Source organism: Trematomus bernacchii, unplaced genomic scaffold (genome assembly GCF_902827165.1).
Source record: "Trematomus bernacchii unplaced genomic scaffold, fTreBer1.1, whole genome shotgun sequence".
Lineage (NCBI taxonomy): Eukaryota > Metazoa > Chordata > Actinopteri > Perciformes > Nototheniidae > Trematomus > Trematomus bernacchii.
Genome location: NW_022987708.1, coordinates 2486729 through 2511763, shown reverse-complemented (window position 1 = coordinate 2511763; position 25035 = coordinate 2486729). Strand labels below are relative to the sequence as shown.

Here is a 25035-nt window from a genome sequence, read left to right as displayed (position 1 = left end):
CCATCCATTATTTAATAGACCTAATGGCTTGTTGAGTTGGGTATTTTGGCAGTAGAACTACTGGACTTACTTCTATACTTCCTGAAATGTGGGTGTTTGACTGGAATGCCCAGCGGTTAAGAGTCTTGCACCTACTGTAGCTGAGTACACACTCTCTCCGTGTCACTCACACACACAAACACACTATTGCATGTTTGGTGAGGTAAAGCCATGCCAGGGGGGTAAACACAAACACATAGAGTGTAATCTAAGAGCAAACTGTGGCGCCTCGTGGTAACCAGCGGGGATACAGTTCTATCTCACACAGGCTCCGCCCTCTACTGGACTCTATGGGTACTACTCTCATCAAAGATACGCGAGCGTTCACACACTGAAGTTGATTGCCAATCAGGGCGAGCCTACCTGAATGCGCGCGCAGCTCACAGTATATAAGGCGGCTACGCCTCCTGACTGTCATCCTTTTCTCTTCAGCGAGCAGGACAACACCTGACAGAGAAAAGTAAAATGTTTGAAAGAAGAAGAAAGAAGTTATCATACCTTCATGGAGGTGGAGTATCTGGGGATTTTGCTCGATGCAGGCAGACTACGTGCCACCCTGTCAGAGAGCAGACAGCCATCCCTGCTTCAGGCAGTTTGCAGGCTGCGACAGGGGGCAACGGTGACAGCTTTGACCTTCATGCAGACTCTGGGTCTCATGGCGGCTGCTCACCTCGTGGTACCGCGGGGGTTACTGCATATGCGCCGCCTGCAGAGGTGGTTTGCCGGCCTTCGTTTAGATCCCAAGAGGTACAAACGACGTCTGGTGACCATCGCCCCCTCAGTGGAGGGCAACCTCCGATTCTGGGGGTCCCCAAAATATCTGCGCAGGGAAACTCCACTGGGGTGGATGACCTCCTACATCACTGTGTTCACAGATGAGGAGGACCTGCCTAGAGAGAGCTATAGGTGGTGGCTGGCCTCTGACAGAAACTCGGCACAGGGCAGTAGTACTGGTCCTACAGCACTTCAAACCCTTACTACAGGGCAAACATGTGCTGGTGAGGAGCGACAACAGCACCACAGTGGCTTACATCAACAGGCAGGACGGAGTCAGCTCCGCCGTCTTGTTGAGCGCAGCGGAGAACCGGTGGTTACTGGTACAGCCGGGCGATTGGTTCACAAACCATCGACCTGAGGGACGCTTACTTTCATGTCGAAATTGCTAGAAAGCCAAAACACAGGAAGTATTTGCGTTTTGCCTTCCAGGGGATAGCCTACGAGTACAACAGACTATCGTTTGGCTACTCCCTGTCCCCACGCACATTCAGCAAATGTGTGACCACAGAGCTTGAGCCACTTCGCGACCATGGCATGAGGGTTTTATTTTATCTCAACGACCTCATAGTCATGGCCAGGTCCAGGGAATGGGCAAATGTTCCACACAGCCCAATTGATCTTACACCTAACCAAGTTGGGGGTTGCGGTCAATTGGAAGAAGAGCAGTCCCATACCTGACCAGCAGGTGGGGTATCTGGGGATTTTGCTCAATGCAGCCCCCAACGAGAGCGAGGTGTCGAGAAGGAGGGCAGGCTACATGCCACTCTGTCAGAGAACAGACAGACGTGGTGCGAGGAAGGGAGTCTAGAGCCTCTGTCCGGTACATTAGGCTCTATTCTATCCTGGCTATAGCTATTAGTAGACAAGGGGCTTGCTCATGCCACAGTCAAGGTGTATGCAGCAGCCATCTCGTCCTGTCATGCAGGATTTGGCGGCAGACCAGTCTTTAGCCAACCGCTTATGAAGCGTTTTTTGAAGGGGATCAGGAGACAGCGCCCAGTGGTGCATGTCTCCACCCCGCAATGGGAACTGCCATTGGTGCTCGAGGCTTTGATTACTGAACCGTTGAGCCTCTGGAGCTCTCCTCCCTGTATGCGCTATCATTGAGAGAGAGAGAAGCAAAAGGAAACAGCTTTGCTACTTGCTTTGACTTCTGCCAAGAGGGTATGCAAACTGACCGCTCTATCGGTGCACCCGAGTTGCCTTCTGGTTTGTGGTAACCGTAGCAGGGCGACACTCAGACCGAACCCCTCCTCTGTTCCCAAGAACCTAAGGAGTTATTCCAGGTCGAGGGTTATACAGCTAGACGGCTTTAGTCGTCCACCTATGCACGGCGGCGTCTTGGTCTACGCCAGGCCCGTTCATAAGGTAAGTATCTCTTAGACATGTCTGGCTCCTTTTTCATCGTCGGTGCTTGCTGGGGCAACACAGTACTGGTGAAAGGAGGAGGGTTGTAGGTCAGTAAGCTGTATCTGACCCCCTTGGATGCACTTACGTTGTCCCATGTTCCTTAGGGACCTGGGAAACGTGGTGCGCAGTACCTGCACCTGCAGGGTGGATCTATGGGCTTATTCAGACCAATTAGGCTCTACCCAGCCAAGTTAGCTGCGACCCCGACTTCTCCACGGTCTCAACCGGGTGATAGGAAGTTGGGGTGTGGTGGCTGTTAACCAAAGGCCGGTCAGGGGCAGTGTGGTGGGTCGATGTTGTGGGACGTCAGGGCGTTTATCCATCGGGGCTGTACCCACAGAGTCCAGTAGAGGGCGGAGCCTGTGTGATATAGAATGGTGGGTTACGTATTGGAACCCTAGTTCTATAAGCACAGGCGGAGCCCTCTACCTAGGGGCCCTGTCTTTCCTATGCCGCTCGCTGAAGAGGGTGTAAGATGACAGTCAGGAGGCGTAGCCGCCTTATATACTGTGAGCTGCGCGCGCATTCAGGTAGGCTCACCCTGATTGGCCGTCTACGTTTATACAACTTCAGTGTGTGAACGCTCACGCATCATTGATGAGAGTAGTACCCATAGAGTCCAGTAGAGGGCTCCGCCTGTGCTTATAGAACTAGGGTTACAATACGTAACCCACCGTTTCTCAACACAGAGAGGCCCAAAACAGTAAAAAGCTAGCTCATCAAAAAGACAGAGAGAGAGACGGGGGATAGTTTATATACAGATCCATTCCCACCACTTCATTGCCAATGTCTTTATGCCATGAACTTCAGCTCTCCAGCATGTTTGCCATCGCCTACCAGTACCTGCTACCGGGAGCGCTTGTCCACCAGCGACGCTAATGTGTCGATTAAAGGTTATAAATGTTTGTATGTTACTAGCTCAAGTTTACTGTGTTTGTCTATAATTGTGACTTGGATGAGGATCAGATCACATTTAATGACCAATTCATGCATCGTGTACTTGGCTTTTTGTCCACTTTATAAATCACGATTTGTGCAAGACCTTAATGTCTTAAGCTAAAACATGTTAACACCGACATTTCAGCCCTAAAATCATTTCGTGAAGCACAATTGCTCTGCTGGGATCTAGTAAATGTTTTCATTGCCTGATTTCTATCTCTCAGATGTTTTTTCAGAAGTTTGCAAGACAACATATTTTCAATTTGAACAAATTAATATATAACTCATGTTACAACGATTAAGGTCTGATTGATTAATGAGGGAACATTGTTCTGTCTCCGCTTCTTGAGATTCACCTTCAAGCCGTTATGCCCATTGTTAATGCACACACACAAATACACACATGGTAGTCTAGTACTGTAAATCAAAAGGTGGATATAGCCCTATTTTCTTGTTCTTGCATAATCAATAAGAAAAAACCCCAGGAACGAAAACTACGTGGCAATGGAATCATTCCTTTCATCAAAACAAATGACAGCATAATCTCATTTAGCTCAGAGGCAGCAAACCTTTGTTTCCGTCATGTGTCACAAAGTATACCTGCCCTCAGGTTGAGGCCATGGCTCCGTACACAGGAGGAAGAAGAATTAGGAATTATACTGATGGGAAAGATGAGAAAGATGACGAGGAACATGGCAATAGCAATTAGAAAAAAAAGAGATCAGAAGATAATTTGCCATGATAGATTTATGAAAATGGTGTGGTAAGTAGGGCAAATCCCAGAGTCCAAGCATAAGCATTGCAATAGATTTTCAACAAATACATGTATCAGTAGAGGAAGAACAGAATATGCAAACAGCAAATCCAACAAATAGCAAATCCTGGTGTTGAATGGACTAGATATAAGATATGAAGTCTGTCGCTACAAAAGTCTTTGTGGATAATCAAAATAATAGCACAGATATCGCAACGTCCTTGAAATCTGACAAAAACCTTTTATGGTGGTTCTTTTCCAGGTACATTTGGATGGAATATGTTGGTTGTGCTTTTGAAGAGGAAGATTGAAGATTCAACTTATTGTCATTACTTAGTTTGGGTACTATGTAACGAAACGGTTTCTCTGCATTTGACCCATCCTAGTGTTAGGAGCAGTGGGCTGCCATTGAGTATGGTGCCAGTGTAGGGAACGGTGCCTTGCTCAGGGACACCTCGGTAGCACTTGGTCTTTCCGGGACTTGAACTGGTGACCTTCCAGTTGCCAAGCCAAGTCCCTATGGACTTCGCCACCACCTTCCTTTGACCTCCAGAAATACTTCATAATAAAAAGAAGGACAAATCACAACCAATGCTCAGGGATACAAATCCAGCCTTTGGATATAAATGTAATAACTGTAATCAACAAAGCAAACATCAGCTGCATAAACCACTTCTGTACCAGTTATTAACTTAACTAAATACCAATGAAACCAAACAGATCAGATTTTAAAGGGGACCTATCATGCAAAATGCACTTTTTTATGTCTTTTATACATAAATATGTGTCCCCGGTGTGTCAGGGAACTCACGCAGCGTCAGAAAATAAAACCCTCTCTCTTTTCCTCCGTACCCAAATCTCTAAAAACGGGGGGTACAACGGAGCTGATCCAGATTTGCGTCCGATATGACGTAATATCGGAAATGTAGGCTGGCTTTACACGCACGGCTCTATCAGAAACGTTGCCAACTGTTTTGGACGTCATATGGTCAGTGCATGTTTACATTAGCATCGCTAACACTCAGAGCTAACCTGTACTGGAGAGCATGTGTGTGAAGAAGCAGGAAATAAAAAGGAACTCACCTTGTGGTATAACCGGCAAGAGAGAAAGCTTTTGAGCTCCATACTGTTTCAGAAATAATCCTTGATAATCCATGATATGCCGTTTCATCACGGCAGTATTTAGTTTAGACAGTAGCTGCAAGGTCCCGCATGAGCTCAGCCCCCTCCTTTTTTTTTTTAAGCTTTATACCCCAAATCAGCACTTTTGAAACAGGAAGTGAAATAGAGGGATATGAGGCATGGCTAGAATGGGTGATCTGTTTGGTATTTTGAGCAAAACACTTCATAGACATGTTTTTTATATATTTGTATATATCTGAGATCTATGCTATTGCCTAAAAATAGCATGATAGGTGCACTTTAAATCAATCGTTATAATCAGAACCACACATAACTAATGATCTGGAAAATCACAAGCAGCTAATTCAATAACCAAGAGGACAGAAAGAAGAAGAAGAGGACACAAGAAGAATAGGAAAGGAAAGGGAAGAAGGAGAAAAGAAAAGCAGTCCGGATTTGTCTAATTCTAGTGTTGGCACTCAAGTTAAACCTCAGAATGTTACCAGCAGGAATATTACGCAATACCAAGAGCGATTAATGCATAAAAAGAAAGAAAGAAAGATCTTCAAACATTCCCAGCTTAAGACTTTATGCTAAGCTAACATCAAGGGTAAATATGTGCAGCAGCACATGTAACCACCAAAAGAGAAAAAAAGGATATTTAGTAAGTAGCCTAAACTTGTGTTATCGCCAAGAAAAGAGAAGAACATGACAACAGTGTTTGTGTTCCAAACGCAGCAGGTTCCTTACCTAGGACGCCCAGCCGGTAGTTGACAGTCATGACAATCACATTTCCATAGCTGGCCAGGATGCTGCCGTCAAACATATTCCCTGTTCCTTCCATGTAGGAGCCCCCATGGATGAAAACCATCACCGGCTTGGGGCTTCCACTCTCCCTAATGTCTGGAGAAGGGGGGAATAAGAGGAGGAAGAGGAGGAAGTGGAGAACGAGTGATTAGATGACAGATTGAAGGTGACAGCCAGAGATGAAATGTCAACACTTTAGGGGGCTTTGGCCACCTTGTTTATTTAATTTTTTTCTGGGTAATATTGGCACACTGGCTTTTTAACATGGAGATCTTGTTAGTTTGAGGCGTCAAACCAGTCATTTCTCGACTACACTTTATGTTTGTGGTGATTGAGTTTTCCTTATTTATGTATATTTAAATCCATACAGGTGTTAATGAAACAGGATATTAAGTACCAGGGGTTTTAATTTTCCTCCAGGCAATGAACTGTCAACATGCAAGAGTGGCAATCTAACCTGTCATATCATGTTGAGGTAAAACTGCGATTAATCTGGAGGAAATCTAATAGAAAATGGCATATTAGGTTGAACAATTTTGTGGACAAGCGCCGCTCTATTGAAACGTTAATTTGTATTCAGGTTAGCAATTCGCAGTTGTTTAGCTGTAGGAAAGGTTCACCTTGATTTCGTGAATATAAATGAGCCCAGTGGCAACAGAAGTAAAAACTGAATGGGACACTCTTTCATAATTAATTTAAAGGCTTTGTTAATTTGAAGGACAGGATGTTGATGCAGCTTTTAAATTACAACTCAATAATTTTCATAAATTACAGTGTGAAAAGACTGTGTGTACAGTAGCCAGGTTTACTTTCTTACATTTAATAAAAATCTGTAAACTAACCTAAGAATCATATAATAAAAGAAATGTAACCGGATAACTTCCTGTTTTAGATAACCCTAACTCTACCTCAATATCAAATGCAATGAAAATAGAGCAAGAAAACTCCCTCTGGAGGGAAATGTGGGGTTTTAGCCTTTGCAGACCCTTTACATGCACTAAAAGCTATAACACACATCAGGAAAGAGAGAACCCCAGAATGAATAACAGGGCCTCTTTAAAAGGTATTGTAACTCTGTAATCCTTCTAGTAATCCCCATTTTTTAAAGTTGTACCAGTAATACGATTATGCATTTCTGTATGTAACTGAAAAGGAATACAGTGACCTTTTTTATATCCTAATGATGCAATCCAATTACTTGTAATCCATTTACTTCCCAAGCCTGTATATAGCTACATAAAATATGCAGAGGATGATGAGTAGTCATACTGACACGTCTTACATTCCAACAAAGCAGGAGATGGTTTCTGCACATAATAATATTTTCTGTAGGTGTGTAAAATATTAAGTCAAAGTAAGGGGAATCTTGAGCCAGCTGTTAGAGGAATTAGCTGTATTAAAATGTGTTACATCTGGCTGATTATAGGGGAAGAAAGGAGCTCTGGGTTGTAAAGATTTAGCCCTTGACGCGGTTCTATTACTGTCTGGATTGTGAGCAAAAAGCATGAGACGACTCGCAGATCTAACAGTATGCTGCAACCCACGTTCAAAACAAGGTTTCACTTTCATCTTCTGCATCTCCGAGACGAAGCTTTTCATCTGGCTTCCTAACTATCTCCATCAGTACATGGCGCGGCGCACATCGTTTATCCCACTGATGTTTTACCACTGAGGGACTCGGGGTCCAGAGAGAGATCAGTGAGTCTGTGCAGAATTAAAAATTAACCAAGCAAGAAAATAGAAAAGCGTTACCTTTGAGACAAGAGAGTTAAAAAGAGATCTTCAGTCGTTAAGGGAGCCAGAGAGGCAGAACATTAGTGTTTGTGTTCTAAAGTTCTCCTACAGTGTGTGTTTAGAACGCACACAACCCAAAGGCCGGACAAAATAGTGCGTACACCTCTGGAGAAAACTTCAACTCTGGATGAACTGGATCACAGTAACAATGTGGCACAATTATGCTTTTACATTGTGGACAAATATGCTGCTGTTAATAATGCACAGCACTATGCTCCCTTTGATTAACTATTATCTTATAATAACACTGTGTTTTAAATAATAACAACGCTACTCTGGCAACAAACAAAAAAGTGGGTTCACCCTCAACTTCACCTCGCTTGTGTATGACTTTTTTATGTGTTTTATTTTATTCATAGAGTAAGTGAAGATACACAGGAAACAGTAATAAAGGGGCAAAATGCAGCAAATTGAACATTTAAAAGATTACTGAGGAAATATGACATAATGCAGCGGAAATTACAGATGGAAACTAAATATAACAGTGTTTCTACATATTAGACTACAGAGAAGATAAAAAAGACCCATCCTCAGAAATAATATCTTAACCCATATGTTGTGTTTGGGTCTCTTGTGACCCTTTTCAAATTTGAATTATATAATAACTACCCTCTAGTTTTTTTATCGCAACAAGGCTTGCTGATATCCTCCACAACAGCTATATAAACACCACAAAACTAATTTGTTTAGCCAAGTCTGAAGGTCTCTCTAAAAAAAATTGTATAATTTGGTTTGACTTTTTTGGGAAATTGGATTATAATATTAGTCTATTATAGTCAGATAACATAATGATCCACTCTCTTCACTATAGGGAAAACAATGAGTGAATGCATAATAAGTTAGTTATGATGTAGTAAAAACAATATTGCATGATAGTCATTATTTTTGAGTGTTTTGGACTGAGATAAATCATGGATCAAAATTGACCCGTGAACACCATGAACGGAAACAGCAACACAAGGGTTGATTGACAAAAGGAAATCAAATCTGGACCGAAACCAAAAAAAAACTGAATAACATCCACGTATAGGCAAAGTGCTGTCTCCTTGTGTGTTTGTGTTTGTCCTTTCCTTCCATTTCTCTCGGTGCACAGTTCATTACATCACTTCTATCATTCTCTGTCCTTTGTTTGTTTTTGTTACTCCTAGTTTTTCTGATCCCTATTTTGCAGCAGGAAGCGGCCACAAAGTAGCAGCACATCATAACTCTCCTCTGGATGGCTTGACAAAAAAGGTCAGGGGATTATAGAAGGAGTGTGTGTGTCCATTTGTGCGGCTCACAGTCCAGATATACTCGTGTACCCTCGCAGAAGAACACTTAATCATCAACATGTCAATGAAGATGATTCTGATATTAATGATGGTTTTTAGCCATGATGACAATGGTGATAACCATACAAGTCATGTTAATAAGGCTGATCACAATAATAATGTGTCCTATTACAGTGATGGAAAACATGATGATGATATTAATAAATGGATGAAAATGCTTATCCACGTTATGGTAGTAAAGATGTCGCTGACAACAACTTTGGCACTGATGATGGTTTTGATGACACAACCATGACAAGGATGATTATGATGGTGGTGTTGGAAGTTATGTAGATGACATTGATAATGGAATCAACCATTATGGTGCTGCTGATCTTAATGTTGATGCCAAATCATGACATTGATAATGTTGATGAACATATCAATGGAAACCATAGAAACAATGTAAACCATAAGTATGGACATAAAGCCATAAATGACCATAAATGATGATGTGGAAGTCAACCACAACAGTGATGTCAACGAGATGGTAATATCATTCTGGTGTTGAACATTGTGCTAACAATGAAAACGACCATGCAGTTGATGATGATTTTGATGTCCCAGCAATGACAAAGATGATTATGATGGTGGTGGTGGATGCAACCATGATGGTGCTTCTGCTGATGCTGATATTGATGGTGAAGATAAACCATGACATTGATAATGTTGATGTTCATAGCAGCCACAACGGTAAGATGATGCCAGCCAAGGTTGGCCTCAAAGCCACAAACAGCCATACAACTGTTAGATGTTGATGACAGCAACAACCAATGGTGATGTTGTAGTTGATGCAACTGATGGTGACAGCCACCAAAGTAAAGATGACTTTGATGAAGATATCCAATAAGTTCATTAGAAAAGACAAGATCATGGTGTTGATACCAAGATGGTAATGCTCATCGACAAGATAAGACATAATGATGGCTGACGATGAGTTTCATTTTACAGCCATGATAATTATGATGATGAAGAAGATGACGTCAAAAGACTTAATTCCAAAATGTAAAATGATGATGATGATGAAGATGAAGATGAAGATGATTAATGGTTCTGATTCATGTATAAATGGTATCTTAAAGCATAAACATGGATTATTTCACATCTAGTTTCTCATATCTGTATACTCTGTATAAGCTGTATGGCACCACACTGTTTCCTGTATGTGAATATGTGCTCTCAAGTATTACATTAATATATTCATTTCTGCTGCAGTGGGATCCTTCCAGCATGGCTGTCTCTTCTTGTTCAGCTCTGAAGGTCAGCAGTAATAAGGTAAGGTTAGCAGGAAATTGTCTTTGCAATGTTTGAACATTTGATGGATTTACCTGAATATACTGTCTAAAACAAGCCCCGGTGTGTGTATTGAACACACTGTACCTCAAGGTTTTAGGTTTATGCAATCCAGCTTGCTACGGTTCCCTGGCATCTTTTAATGGGCTGCCTCAGCAAGACTTTGAGCGGAAACATCTGAACCCCTCTCTCCTTGAATTATCAATTCATCTTCATTGATCTGATGGCAGAATTCATGTCTTTCCGTAACCTACTTGCAGACATATTTATATCAATATGTTCTTAATTATTTGGTTTACATAACCGTAAGTTATTTTAATAAAGGGGTTAGAAAAAGGTGGGAATTGTACTCCAAGGGTTTTTGCAGCAAGATGAAAGCTTGCTTTGAGAAGAGCCAAAATGAGATGCTATCTTGTAGCTACCCTGGGCAAGACACTTCACCCCAAAGTGCTCCTGTGGGGATTGCCCACAGTATTGAGCATGTAAGTCGCTTTGGATAAAAGCGTCTAACAAGTAACATGTAATGTAATGTAATGTAGTGATTCAACCATTCAATCTTTCCAGGCATGAGTTTGTCAGAGGATAGGTACCATGCCAACATGGAGTAGATCTGCTTCCTTGAGGATGAGGTTATGATCAAAGAGAGTCAGGTGCTTTAGATTTCTCTGAGCAAACCCTGAGAGATGCCCGAGGGCTGTTGCAACAACTTCGGTATCCTCTCCCTCTGCCGGTGTAGAGGACTTATCAAACACAAGGAGCAGAGGTGTTTTTTTGTTATCTTGGATCCAGCCTTTTTGCTGCAGGGAGCAAATCCACAGGGTGTCTCTGTAGAAACCAACAGGAACAAAATGAGGCCCAGTGGTGAACGCCAATTCAAACGCTTCTCGATGAAATGCTCTTGTGTAATCAGTGCAACTGTGCTGATGCAACTTATTGTTGGCATGTCTAAGATGACATCAGCACACTCGAGGAATAACATGCAGATTTTGTGGCAAATTCACTTTTTCCATAAGCAACAGCATATTTGCTTTACATTGTATTACATCTGCAAATAAAGGCTTATAAATTAGATAAGTGTTTTTTTGGATGAACCATAATTTTTTACTTTTATTCATTGCATGTCATCATAGTGATTTATAGGTACTGTGTATTTAAATAACCTATCTTTATTTTATTCTGAAAAGTGATCTATTACAAATTGGAGAGTAATTATCATCCTTTTAAGACCTTAGAAGTTCATTTTGATGGAGTAACCATAATAACCTGTTTCAGATTTGCAAAGACCATAATCCAATTCTGTCTAACAAATAAGGAGGCTCTGATTCAACATCTTTGGCAGTTATTGAACGTTATCAAAATCAAATATAATACATGTTGTGCTTTATGATAATTTTGTTCCAATAAATAAAACAAATTAAAAACTAGAGACTGTCTACAAAATGAGTCATTTCTCTCGACCCCTGTTACAAAATGCCCACATTTTCAGCAGAAGTGAAAACAATGTAAAGGCTGGTACAACACACGGTTGGTCTCTAAAGATTATTACCAATTTTAAGACAACTTTATGGGGCTGAAACTTTCTATAACTCAACAATTTAAATGATATTAAGGCTTAAAGCTATGTATAATTTACAGGATGCTAACCGCTATTCGACGTTCCAATTCTGCAATCTTTTGGATTAGCTCAGAGTTATTTGTTGTCACAACCTACATTGAGCTCACATAAACTCATTAGAATCCTATGGGGACGTTACCCAGACGATGTCCTTATTTCATACAGTGTATGGGCTTTAGAAGCACAGTTATATAACGTATGCAAAATAGCTTAGTTAGTAGCTTTTAATGGATGGTTGAGTCTGCAGAGTGTTTAATTTTTACACAGGAGACAGAGCCAGCTGTCACAAAGATTATTTCCAAATGCCTAAACATGACCAGGCTAGGGTTAGGGTTATCATCATCGGTCTGAAAAGCCTTATTTTAATGGTTAGAGGTTCTTGTTTAGATTTGTTTTGAGAATGTGTTGGTTTCAACTTCAGATGTGATGAAAATACCCTTGTTGATCTTAAATGAGAAGAGCAGTTTTCTTCAACTGCAGTTGAATTGACCTTATATCTTACTGGGATGGCCCACCAAAGTATTTAACTGCTCTGCAGAGCCATTATTGGTTGGTTTAGCTCTTGGATTTGTTTTCCTTGTCATTAAAAGTAGTCTTAATCCTTCCATGTTATTGTTCATTTTAATCAAACATAAATTGGTCAATTTTCAGAAGAGGTGGGAACTAACTAAGTAGATGTACTCAAGTACTGGAATTAAGTACAATTTTGAGATACTTGACTTTACTTGAGAATTTCCATTTTATACTTTGTACTTTTACCACACTACTATTCAGAGGTAAATGGTGTACTTTTACTCCACTACATGTATCTAATACCTTTAGTTACTTTACAGATTTTGTTTAATGATATGAAATATAATCAAGTGTTAAATCAGACTTTAGTTCCACCTGGAGTAAATTCACAAGCTACCCTGCAGTATACAAAGTCATTCAAACTAGCTGCACCTTTACCAGCTTTGAGAACACTTTCATGATCAATCATTATAAAACATATATTATATATTATTCTGAAATGGAACAATCTGCATAACGACTTCTTCTACTTTTGGTACTTTTTGTAAATTTCGATGCTAATACTTTTGTTCTTTTACTTGAGTTACATTTTGAATGCAGGACTTTTACTTGTAACAGAGTATTCCTACACTCTGGTACTTTTACTTTTACTAAAGTACATGATCCGAGTACTGGATTCTCCATTGTTAAATTGTGAGTTGTAGTGGTAAAGGATGTTTGACTTTTACCCCTCTGATATCAAGCAGCCTCAATAGTTGGAGTTGAACTTGAAATATCAGCAGAGCCTGAGGACGAGGTAACACATTCCACAGTTGATCTTTTATCATCCTTTCCTCAGCTCCAGGATTGTCCTTATGCTGTCACAAAATCCATATCCGTGTGCCCTCCACACTCAAAGTAATAAATCCATAGTGTAGGAAGATTAATATCTCACAAGGAATGTTGTATAATATTTTATATAGGGTACCAGGGGCCCTATAAGAGTCTTGTGGATCCCACAGTTCACGACATCTCCACTTCTGTACACCCGCTTTTAACCACTCCAGCAATATCTGCTGTAAACTAACAAATCCTCAGCTCTCAGGGACTTTCCTGTTTACATCTCTATTCCCAGCACAAAAGGATTACAAACAGCAGCTTTACTGAGTATAAAGACATTGTTAAATCCATGATGTGCAGAGTGGGAAGGTTAGGTTCACTCATTCAGTCATGAGTTTGCATCTACAACGTGACAAGAGGTCAAACGTTAAGAATCACTGGACCCTAGCTGAACAGGGTTAGAGCAACATAATGACTGTGTGTGTGTGTGTGTGTGTGTGTGTGTGTGTGTGTGTGTGTGTGTGTGAGTGTGAGTGTGAGTGTGAGTGTGAGTGTGAGTGTGAGTGTGAGTGTGAGTGTGAGTGTGAGTGTGAGTGTGAGTGTGCGTGTGAGTGTGAGTGTGAGTGTGCGTGTGTGTGTATCCTCCAGCATATTTCCGTCTGTATTAAACTGGATTAGTTGTCTGCCCTGTATCTTTTTTTTGCAGATAATACTTGAAGCTTGCCGGGATTTCATTCAATAGATCTATGTGACTCTCTCTAATCTTATTGGTGTGTGTGACCGTGTGTGTGAGCTCCCAGAAAACAGCGTAATGGCAAAGATCAAAGGGATCCGAATGGTTGTGAGCCTTATTTGGATGTAATTGCTGTTTACTTCGTCACATTATACAGTGGAGGTGCCTTATTAAGACTTTCTGCCTGTCATTGAAGATGCACTCGAGCAGCCTTAAGGGGATACGACTCTATCTCAGGCTTTATCAAGGACATTTTATTCCTAATAGGAGTTTTCAAAGGACTGCTTGTTTACCACAACTAAGTAAAGGTTGATGTGTATTATTGAGATTAATAGCTCTCCAGAACACTGTTTTGGCTTCAAAATGGCAATTCATTTCAATATTAAGAGGAGGGATTGCAACATTTCGGCCTAATCTCGGTTTGGCTCCCTTAACAGGTTAAGAAGCCCTTTTTTACATGTTTGTGCCTAATACTCATTTAGGTTTAAATACCTTCAAAGCGACAACACAATGGGGGAAAGGTATTTTGGTGGTTTTATGACTCTGTGTCAGAATCGTAAGCGGAGAAGATGTTTTGTAGTGCCAAACATTTAGTGAAGGCCATGGAAACATGTTGTAACCAACATGTCTAAAACAATGTTCTTACCTAATGTCAACAGGTACCGTGTGGTAAACAAGACTATTGTGGATTACTTTCGTAGTAAGGGATCAATCAAGTCATCGTTAAACAAAACTTTGGAGTAATCATCTTAATCCATCCGTCCATCCCGACCCCGGATGGCTGAACCTTAATCCCACTATAGAATATTTTTTGATTGGTGTTAAGAGAGATCATTTCAAGTATTTAGCACATATAGGATTTTTAGTTAGAATAATACAGAAACTAGAGCAAGGAGCTAAGGAGCACAATGTTAGTATGAATAGCTTAGTTTGTATCTTTATGATTGATGAAAGGTAAAGTCAAAAAGTGGCATTTAAGTGAAAAAGACCTTTACAGTATATTCTATCCTTACCTGTAACACCATTTTAATGCATATTGCTGCATTAGTAATACAAAATACATGATTCACATTTCACTGCAGGAAAAAAGGAAATCTCAAGGTTGACTTTTCCAGAGCTTTCAACCTCATCCTGTGGGCTTCAGCTGTTGGGTGGTACTGGGCAAATGCTATCTACTAATAAGGGTCCCAACATTTTCAGCACATTTTATTCCTTATATTTCGATGTATCATTTTAAAGTATTATTTGGCATGCAGGATTTTGATTGGTTTTGTATATTTACACTTTTGATCTTTACTGTGATTGGATTGGAAGGGGGAAAACCAAAAAGCTTTAGGTTATCATCAAATCATCTATTTGACATGTAACTAGGGTTAGGGTTCCTAGGGTGCTATCTTCAACTTCCTCTTGACTCCCGTGCATTAATCACAGAAACTCTGGTTCTGTGATTAATAGATATAATATTTCTGCCTCCTGAGCAGTTCAGTTTCCCTAAGATGCCTTTAAAAGTTAAATGACAATCTGCTGCATGAGAGGACCTCAACATTTAAACATAAATGATTGACACAAGCCACATGAGCAGTTTGTCTTAATGACCAACCAATAGAAACTGAGTATCTTTAATCTTTATGTTTTGCTTGTGTGTTCTCCAAAAAAGAATCAAAACAGAGAGCCCAGATGACCACTTTAAACCATAATGACAGTAATGTCACTTGAAAATGTTGGCTTATTATGGCCAAGTCTGTGAAGTCTGCTAGCCAGGCCAGCATTTTATATAGCTACAAAACAAGTCATTTGGCTACCTAGAAGTTGAGTTTTGAATCTAACAGTTAGCTCACATCCTGTACTACTCCATTTTTTTTTAGATGTGTTCTCTGAGTTCATTTTAGACCCATCTTGAATACGTTTGTCGGTTTGACGCCCAAAACATGAACAAGTCTTCAGTGTTAGTATAGTTGCAAGTCAGTTAGCCAGTCTTTTGAACATGATCTTAGTTTATACGACATGGTTTAAAAGAAAAGAAACATGCAAAAATGTGTTAAAACTGGCTAAAGGGTTAATAGTTAATTGATCTGTTGGTGGGATGCAACATAGAAAAGGAAACGTAAAAGGAAACAGCAAATCCAAGCAGAGAATCTATGTTACGGTATTAATATCAAAGGATGGTGGTAAACATGTAAACTTTAGACATCAAGCTGAAAAGGACAAAACACATCCAGCCCAAAAAGAGTTTACGAGTAAAGAGCAAAAAGAAAATGTCCATCACTTTCAAAAAAAGGACAAGAAATGTAAGAAAATCAAAGAAGATAAAAATTTGAGGAGAAAGGGTAAGTTTGGATTCCCTTGTCATGCAAATCAGTTTGGCATCGGGGGTAAAAAATACCTTCGTCGTCCGTGCGGTCACTATCACCTAAATCATCAGTGTGTTTCTTTGTAAGGGGACCTATAGGACCAAGAAGGAGAAGATGGAGGAAAACAGGGTGATCAAGAACACACAGTCTTCAAAAGATGCTCTCAAAAGATAAGAAAGTATCAACAGTTAGTGTTTCTAGCCCCTTTTTTGGAAAAATCTTGGGTAAACATTACCACAAAGTCCACACAGTAGAAATGTACTGTATAAGAGTTCATTAAGAAAGTAAAGGAGCAAGAAAAGAGGGACTTTTTAAAAAAAGAGGCAAAAAATTGAGGGTCAAACTCTTCAAGACATAAACTTCTTTGAAACAGTGCATACAGAAGCATCAATTAAACATATCAGAAATATCATAACATTTGGAAATGATCACTGTGGCAGAGAACAAAGCTGTAAAAGAAACAGCATTACAACAAAAACACTCAACAGAAGCATGTGACAAACTCCCCCTGTTGTATTATCAGAGTGTGTAAAGTGTGCACACACAGAAACACGCACACTCAATGTCATGCATACATTTCACTGCAGGGGTATTGCTGTGAAGCATAGCCGACATCAGAACATTTAAATGACAGATCGAGGTAAAGATGAGGACAGCAGATACGAAAAAATAGAAAATAGTTTTGTAGATTTTTTTTGTAAACAAGTTTTCTCATTTTGCCAATGAAAACCACAGAATCAAACATGTTGAGAATAAACAAGTAGAACCTTGCACACAATTTCAATTTGGGTAATTAATAAAAGTCTATATCAGATACAAATAAATATACTTTCAATAGTTTTTGGGTAGTTTGGGAAATTAGCTTTTCTCTATAGAGAGGACATGATGAAGTTACTACACCCAAGATATAACATGCTAATTATAGATTTTTGGAGATTGTGTTACCTTTGGATGGGACTTAGCTAGTTGCTTCGCCCTGTTGGCTAGGCTAAGCTAAGTGAATGGGCTCCTGGATGTAAAAATATAGTTTACATATTGACATATGAGTGGCATCCATCTTCTTCTCTAACTCGCCGCAAGAAAGCAAATAAGCGTAATTGCCAGGTTGTCCAAAAATGTTCTCATGCATGGTGGTTTTCTTGTAAAGAGAAAAACCTTTGATAGTTGCACAGGGGAAGTGGTCAACTGCTTCTTTATTAAAACCAACACATTGTAATCTTAATGTAACTTTTGTGTACATGCAGACACATTAACACAGACTATCTTGAGCAAAAATAACAAAGACATACATATATACACTCACACACAAACAACACACTAACGGAGAGGTACACAGATACTCAGAAACAGATATGAATACATGCAGTCCTGAAATAAAAGCTGCATGACCCCCAGAAACATAGTGGGAAAACACACACACACACACGCACGCACGCACGCACACACACACACACACACGCACATGCACACGCACACACGCACACGCACACGCACACGCACACACACACACATAGCGAAAGCATACTCAACATCATGTGACAAGGGTCTTCGAATACCCAATCTACTATTTCAGAATGACCACTCCAATACTTTAAAACTATCTTCATTAGCCACAAAACCAAATACCCAACTATTCTGTGTACATCCAATTCCATCCATTTGACTTCATAAAACTCACAGCAGTCAATTTCAACATCAAAGGTTAAAAGGCGCATTCTGTGAATAAGGTTGATGTTGAAAAGAATTGTCTTTGTAAAAGGAAATACTTCAATAAAGATTTGTTGGTTTGAACATCTCTTTTTTGTGAATACAGATTGGGAGATGAATCACTGGAAAGGTTCAAGATACTTTGAGTCAGAAACTCATATTGATGAGTCATAATTCCTCCATCATTCAACATAGTGGTGGTTTATTTTAAGGGCAACCATTTCTCTCCGGTGACTTTAAAGCAGCCGGCTCCCTCCATATCATTCTTTCCTAGAGCAGTCTCCCAGCTCTCTTTTGTGAATCTGACAAGCAATTTGATAAGCGAGAGCTGACTTGTGCTTTCTATGTGCTGAATAAGCAGCGAGACACGAGCATCGCTTCTTTCAAAATGTGAAACGTCTAAGAAACACAGTCTACTGTCTGGGGAAGTGTTACCTGTTTAGAAGGAGTATTGCTTAGGGAGATAGCTTTCAAAGCAACACGCAAAGGCTCTGTGCAAACACTTAAACATACAACAAGCATTACCAAATATGATACTTTTGTTATCTTATTGCCATTATCCTTTTAATGTCCTTATCTTGGCCTTTCAAAGCATGCGTACATGTTGGGCAAATTGGCAAATACAGATGACCCTAAACGCAGTTTAGCGGAAATATGTTTAAAATGATGCAGTGCTACATTAAAGTGGCAATAAACAACTTTATTGCCTCAACTTATCATTATGAAGTAAATGTGAATTGCACGTAATTAACTGTAGATTAATGACACCATTGGGGTTTAGATTGGTTTTCAATAAGCCTCACATTCACTATACAATGTTATCTGCTACGCAATGAGAACATTTTCTTGTCCTAATGTGTCAGGGTGGCATTTATTTGAGAGATTAAAGGAATACAAAAAAGGTGGTTCACGATCAGCTCTTGCAACAACTTCAATGCTCCTTGAGGTAGAAGTCCCTGGATATCAGAAACAACATTAAACTGACAAAGAGAGGTCTTGTGGCAAGGTCTAAATGCTGGATGACTTCTGTTTTGTTATTTCACCTTGTGGCATGCCTTGTTTCTGAGAATAGGGTCTTATTCTACTGCCTTTATTGAAAACATCTCTAAAGTAACTTGTTAATGGAGTGATAGGATATTGTTCTCAACCATCTTATTTTGACTTATACATAGTGTCTATACAAGAACGCTTCCTAACACTACCTAACCATGAACCTGCCTCCTATATGAGAGTGGACTGGAGGAGTTTCAGTCTCATATCCAAAATTCCTTTAACAAAGTGTCTTATTGTTCAACCTACAACTTTCGGAATGTTTGTGTTTGTTGGTACGTTCTTAGCATATCTCAAGAACTGCCCTTCCATTCTTCTTAAAACTTCTCGGGTGACTTCAGGGCTCTGAATAATAAATTAAGCATGTTGTCTGTGCGGCTCATTGGCTACAGGTCACTTTTTACAGAATTTCCCTAACCAATACCATGAGCAGACCTACTGAATGCAGAATCAAATCAAGTGTATATCACCAGTTTCTGACTTATGACAAATGGCACAAAAAGTATTACACCAAGCAAAATATCTCGCTTAATTAAGGCTTTATTTAAATGGCTATGGCATACAAGTGACCTTTATGCCTTTATTGGGAAATAACCAGCTCTTGTGTATTTCACCTTTGTTTCTGACCGTGAGTTACTGCAACTTGTTTTTCAAGAATCATTGTATTGATCTGGGTTAAATTGTAATATATTGCTCGCAAATTGATTGTATGAACAGTTCTTGAGAAGGAACCTTAGCCCTAAAGCTAACCCTAACCCTAGCCCGATACATAACATGGTATTTGGCTGACACTTTTATCCAAAGCAACTTACATGCACTTCAATACCGTAGACATGCCTAAGGTAACAGTTAAGGGGTTAAGTATCTTGCTCAAAGACACTTCGACATGTTCAGCATTTAGCCAGTTCTGAACAGACACCACACTAGTTGAAAACTATTTGTAAACCAGTGCCTTAGTGAAACAGGACAGAAAATGAGGAATGAGTTAAGGGCAACTAGAGACTGAAAAGAATCAAATAAAATGTCTTTGATTGATGTGTCGGCTCTCCGGACGGCACATGTGCTGCTATTACAGTGGCATGTTGTTTGACTGAGGGTTAGTGGGGATCAGAGCAGACACGACAGCTGCATGGCAGCTCCTATCTCTCACAAACGCTCACACCTACACACACACAGACAGATAGTCGCCCACTCATGAATGCACTCACAGAGAGAGACATCACACAGCAATCAGGTGTCAATTCAAAACTGCCCAGTGACAAGGAGGCCCGACTCTGACCTGCACTCCCCTACCTGTCAATGGAGCATATGTTTGTAGGTGTGTGTGTGTGTGTGTGTGTGTGTGTGTGTGTGTGTGTGTGTGTGTGTGTGTGTGTGTGTGTGTGTGTGTGTGTGTGTGTGTGTGTGTGTGTGTTTCATGTGTGTGAAACTGGCGAGGTCTCAGCTGGCAGCAGCTCTGTTCACTGATTAGGAACTTGAAACTTTTCAGCTCTCTCCGTCTGTCTTACCGCACTCTATATTTATTTGTACCTTCTCCGCTTTACATTCTAAGATACTCTGTTCTTTCCCAGAGTTATGCTCATGTTATGTCCCTTTCTTTCTCTTATTTATATTTCTAATGGCAACACCTTAATCGCCTTCTTTATCATTGTTGGAGAACTATATTTTTTCATGATATAAATGGAAATGGAAGTAATGACAGGTAGTAACCCCTCTCTCAGTCTTAAGATGGTACCAGGGATCTGACATGAAAGTCTTCATTCTCTGGCCTTCCAATGACTCTTTGTTGACCCTAACCCTAACACACATTTACATAACAAGGGACTGAGGTTGTCTCAAATGTACGAATCAGGAAACGCCATAATTGCTAGACCCAGTCAAATTCTATTATTCCCATTAGTATTCTGGCTTTGTTTTATAGGGTTACACTAACAATGAATGGGTGTGCAACATAATTACAATGGCTACGAAGGGCCAACATATATGGCGAGACGCCTAACTCGAGTGGAAAAACTGGATTTGTAATATGGCACTTCCGGCTTTTCCACCCCTCTATTGGCTACTACCTTGAGTCATTCCGGTCACACAATGTTTCAGATATTAATTCAGGCAAGTCAAGAAAAGGCTGATAGGTGGACTGTGTTACGAATATATTTTCCTACCCTACAGTCAAAGATAAAACCATCACTCAATGACTAAAAGTAACATTTTAAAAACAAACAAAAACAATAAAACAGTGGCCTCTATTACTTTGTACATTGTAAGTGAGATTAGATTTGAAGCGAAATGTGCTTAATTGCTTTATGACATTGAACAGTAAGTGAGATCTGTTCTTATTAACACTGAAAAAGCTAAAAAATGGAGCGAAGCCTGGGAGCTAGTTCAGTCAGTCAACTCAAGCTACAATGACAAGTACGCGTTACATGCATTATTCACAGATTATCCTACATCTTGTGCTCTATTTAAGATGCAATCATTTACAACTATCCCTCTTCCTGGACAATCCACCTGTAAACTGGTTAGTTATGTAATCATTACGCCTCAATATTCTATGTAAAAAATATATATGCGGAGAGTGATGAGGTTGTAGTCTATAGTTGCCAAACTCAAACTATATCCTGCCGGTAATAAACATTTAAAACACAAGTTGTCCGACCAAACTGACATGTCTGGCATTGGTCTGGCATTGGTGGAGTGATTGAAGCAACAGTTATGATGTAAATGATGTATGTACCCAAATCTGTGAATAACAGCAATATGGTAAAAGAAAGGCTGTAAAAAAAAAGTGTAGCTAGAATCTTACCAACTTTGTTTGGAAGTAATACTTAAATTAATGATTGAAATGTGAGTAAAAATCTTTCATTTAACAGTCAAATTGATCATCGATGTAAGTGGATAAGGTTCAATGGTAAACCAGGTCAGTCTCTAAAGTCATGTAAACAGTTTGAGTAATAGTTTGACCATTGGCCTTTGTTTTCAAATGTTCAAATATATCCATTGTTTCGATCCATGAGTATTGTGTCTGTAGTGAAATCGACACAACAGAGATAGAATCAGAAACAGCATATAAAGACTTTCTGTATTCCTATCCAGTGTGTGCCCCATTCCATTATTCAATTCAGAAGATATAACACAGTTGCTGAGTCTATAATCTATACTCCTGTCTTTTTCTGTCTTTCGCAGCTTGTTTTCTCTCTGTCCATCTCCCTCTTCTCCTCTCCATCCACCATCCGCATTGATCGCAGACTGATGAAGAGGAGTTTCACGCTCTCTGACACTCTGCAACAATCCATGACTCAAAAAGCCGGTCGGGAAGCAAGGATAACTCTCACACACACACACATATACACACACACACACACACACACACACACACTCAACCCTCAGGCATCCCCCTCTCCTGGATGAGGTAATTATTGTGAGCGTAGTCTACGCATCGATCGCACATTCAGCACAAGAGCTAACCATACATACATATTGCTCTCAGAATGCATCAGTCAAGGTCCGCATCAGCATAGAAACACCGTGGCTTAATCAATCACCAATGCACATTAAAAAAGGGGATCTAGCAGAGCGCACGGCTCAATGAGCCAAATAGGTAATCTACTACTGACCTTGGATAAAATCCCTACAGGCTGTAAACTATAAAAACAGAATATATTCCCCAAGGTAAAGAGGGAGTCTAATGCACTTCAGCAAACCTCTGACTGTGAGCAGTTAGTAAGCAGCAGGACTGAGCGTAATGGAAGTGTGATGGTGGGATCATGTCTTAAAACACAGTATAAGGGGAAAATATGATTCTGACAACTGTAAAATAAAATGACTTTGTTAATGCACTATGCTGCCTGGGGGGAACACTGGTTTCACAGATTCCTCTCTATCTCTCTCTCTCTATATATATATATATATATATATATATATAAAAAAAAATATATATATATAACACTTTATATTAAGGTACACAAATTCACCATCAATCACAAACTGTGCTGTTGTATTTGCTGTAAAGTGTCTTTACTGTAGGGTATTTAGGGTATTTTTATTATATGTACAGAACTTTGGCTCGACCAAAAATCGTTTAAAAATGTGCTATATAAATAAAACTTGATTTGATTTGATTTGATTTGATCAACTAGTTGTTAATTAACATGCATATTAGCAGTATATTGGCTCTTTATTAGTCATTATAAAACACTTATTAATGCCTTATTCTACATGACCGTATTCTACAAGTAATAAGCCATTAGTTGAGAGTTTTTCCTCAATAGCCCTCTAATTAGTGCTTATTTATTGCAAGTAAGGAAGTTGTTGTACATGAGTTTTGGTCTTAATATGCGCTGCTCAATATGGGCCTAATAAGGCAGTAGTACCACAAGAATAGTAATTCTCCCATAATAACACTTATAACAAACAAATTGGTATTTCTATCTAATAAAATGTTTTGGGGTATTGACAGTTCATCTACCAATAGCAAGGTGATATTGACCTGTATGTTACATATTTGCACATTTATATTTTTGTAAAATTTATACTGAAGGTTAGACAGGAAACCGGGTACAGGAAGTAGGAGAAAGTGAACTGAATAGCATGGCAGTAGACTGCTACTAATTTTCCCTATGCAACCTGAATAGTAAAAGGGTCAAGTCCGTCAGAAAGCAATGACTGTAAGGATTAGTAACATGTATTGTGTTTATGTGATGACATTTCGAGATGTTTAAACTCAATGAGAAAATGCGTTAGTATTCGCGCTAGCATTAGCATACACGCTAGCGTTAGCCATACTAGCCTGTATACATGCTTATTGCACAGCTAGCATTAGCTATATTTACCTTGTTTACACTTAGCGGTCCTATGTGTTAATCTGTGTATGTTACACTTGCATGTATGAGATCATTAAGTGCCTTGTAACTTCTGTTTTATAGTTTCACTCCGTTTGAATGTCAGTGGACTGCAAATAAGTCAATAAAGGAGCATGGCTGCTCATTCCCTGGCTCTCAAAAGCAGTCGCGAGCCGTCAGGGCCCTCTTTGTTTATGTTTATGCATGTGTGCAGTGACGCGTCCTAAAACCCGGAAGTAAGCTGTGCTCGGCTTCCCTCGACACAAAAGCAATGGGATTTCTCCATAGGATTTTGGAAAATAGCTCGAAATAAGGTCTGTGGAAACGAACCAGTTAGATAAATGCACGTTTTGTTCAGCCGGATAATATCCACATGTCACCCTACTTTTATAATTTTCGAATCATAAATCTAATCGATAGATTTATGATCGATAGATTTATGATTAGCATAAATTCATTCATGATGTCTCATGTCAGTGATAGTGATGACATCGTTGCTAAATTATTAACCGAGTCATTTTCAAGATTGAGTTACAATGATAAATTGGAGTGGCAAAGGATCAGCTGCATGACCCCGCCATCAAGTACTTCATCCAAAAGGACAGGAGGATGGACTTTGTGTTTAAGTGATTTGATCATCAAAGGTAGGCCTAAGTCATTTTCAATGTGGGCCGCCGTGCCGACTTAATTCATTTCTAATTGTTACTTGGCTGTGGGTGCCCTGTCATCATAGGTGTTTATATAAATGGTGTTGTTTTGAGTGGTAGAGGGTCGCTGTCATTGATGCGTTTTGCACCCCGGGCCGTAGTTTTGATATTCCGCTGAAGTATACGCTGAGACGTAATAACTCTTCTTTTTTTTCGAGGGAAGGGGGGGGTCAGAGGGCCTAGGTATAAAATTCATGGCTCTCCACTGCTCAAAAGAGTTTGGCTGGCTGTTTAATCTATGTTCACACTGAGACAGTACAACACATAGAGAGAACAGTACACCTAGTGTGTAAGTACATACAAGCAGGTCACACAGTATGATCACAAATACATAAACTCTGTTAAATTCAGTTTTTATTAAAAAAGTACAGGCTGCATGTGTTCTCAGCCTTGGAGAAACTTGACAAGTTGTGTAATGTGTCTGAACCTCTCTTCAGTGGTTCATTAATAAAACAGA

General features: G+C 39.8%; 1 protein-coding gene across 1 annotated transcript in view; it reads right to left on the bottom strand.

Annotated features, from left to right (window-relative positions):
* Positions 1-25035, bottom strand: part of nlgn1 (neuroligin 1) — a 359580-nt gene that overhangs the window by 200392 nt on the left and 134153 nt on the right. The window contains exons 3-4 of the mRNA XM_034140692.1: positions 16309-16368; positions 5792-5944 (exon numbers count right to left, since the gene is read on the bottom strand). Of these exons, the coding sequence (XP_033996583.1) occupies positions 5792-5944; positions 16309-16368 (213 nt within the window). The remainder of the gene's footprint in view (positions 1-5791; positions 5945-16308; positions 16369-25035) is intronic.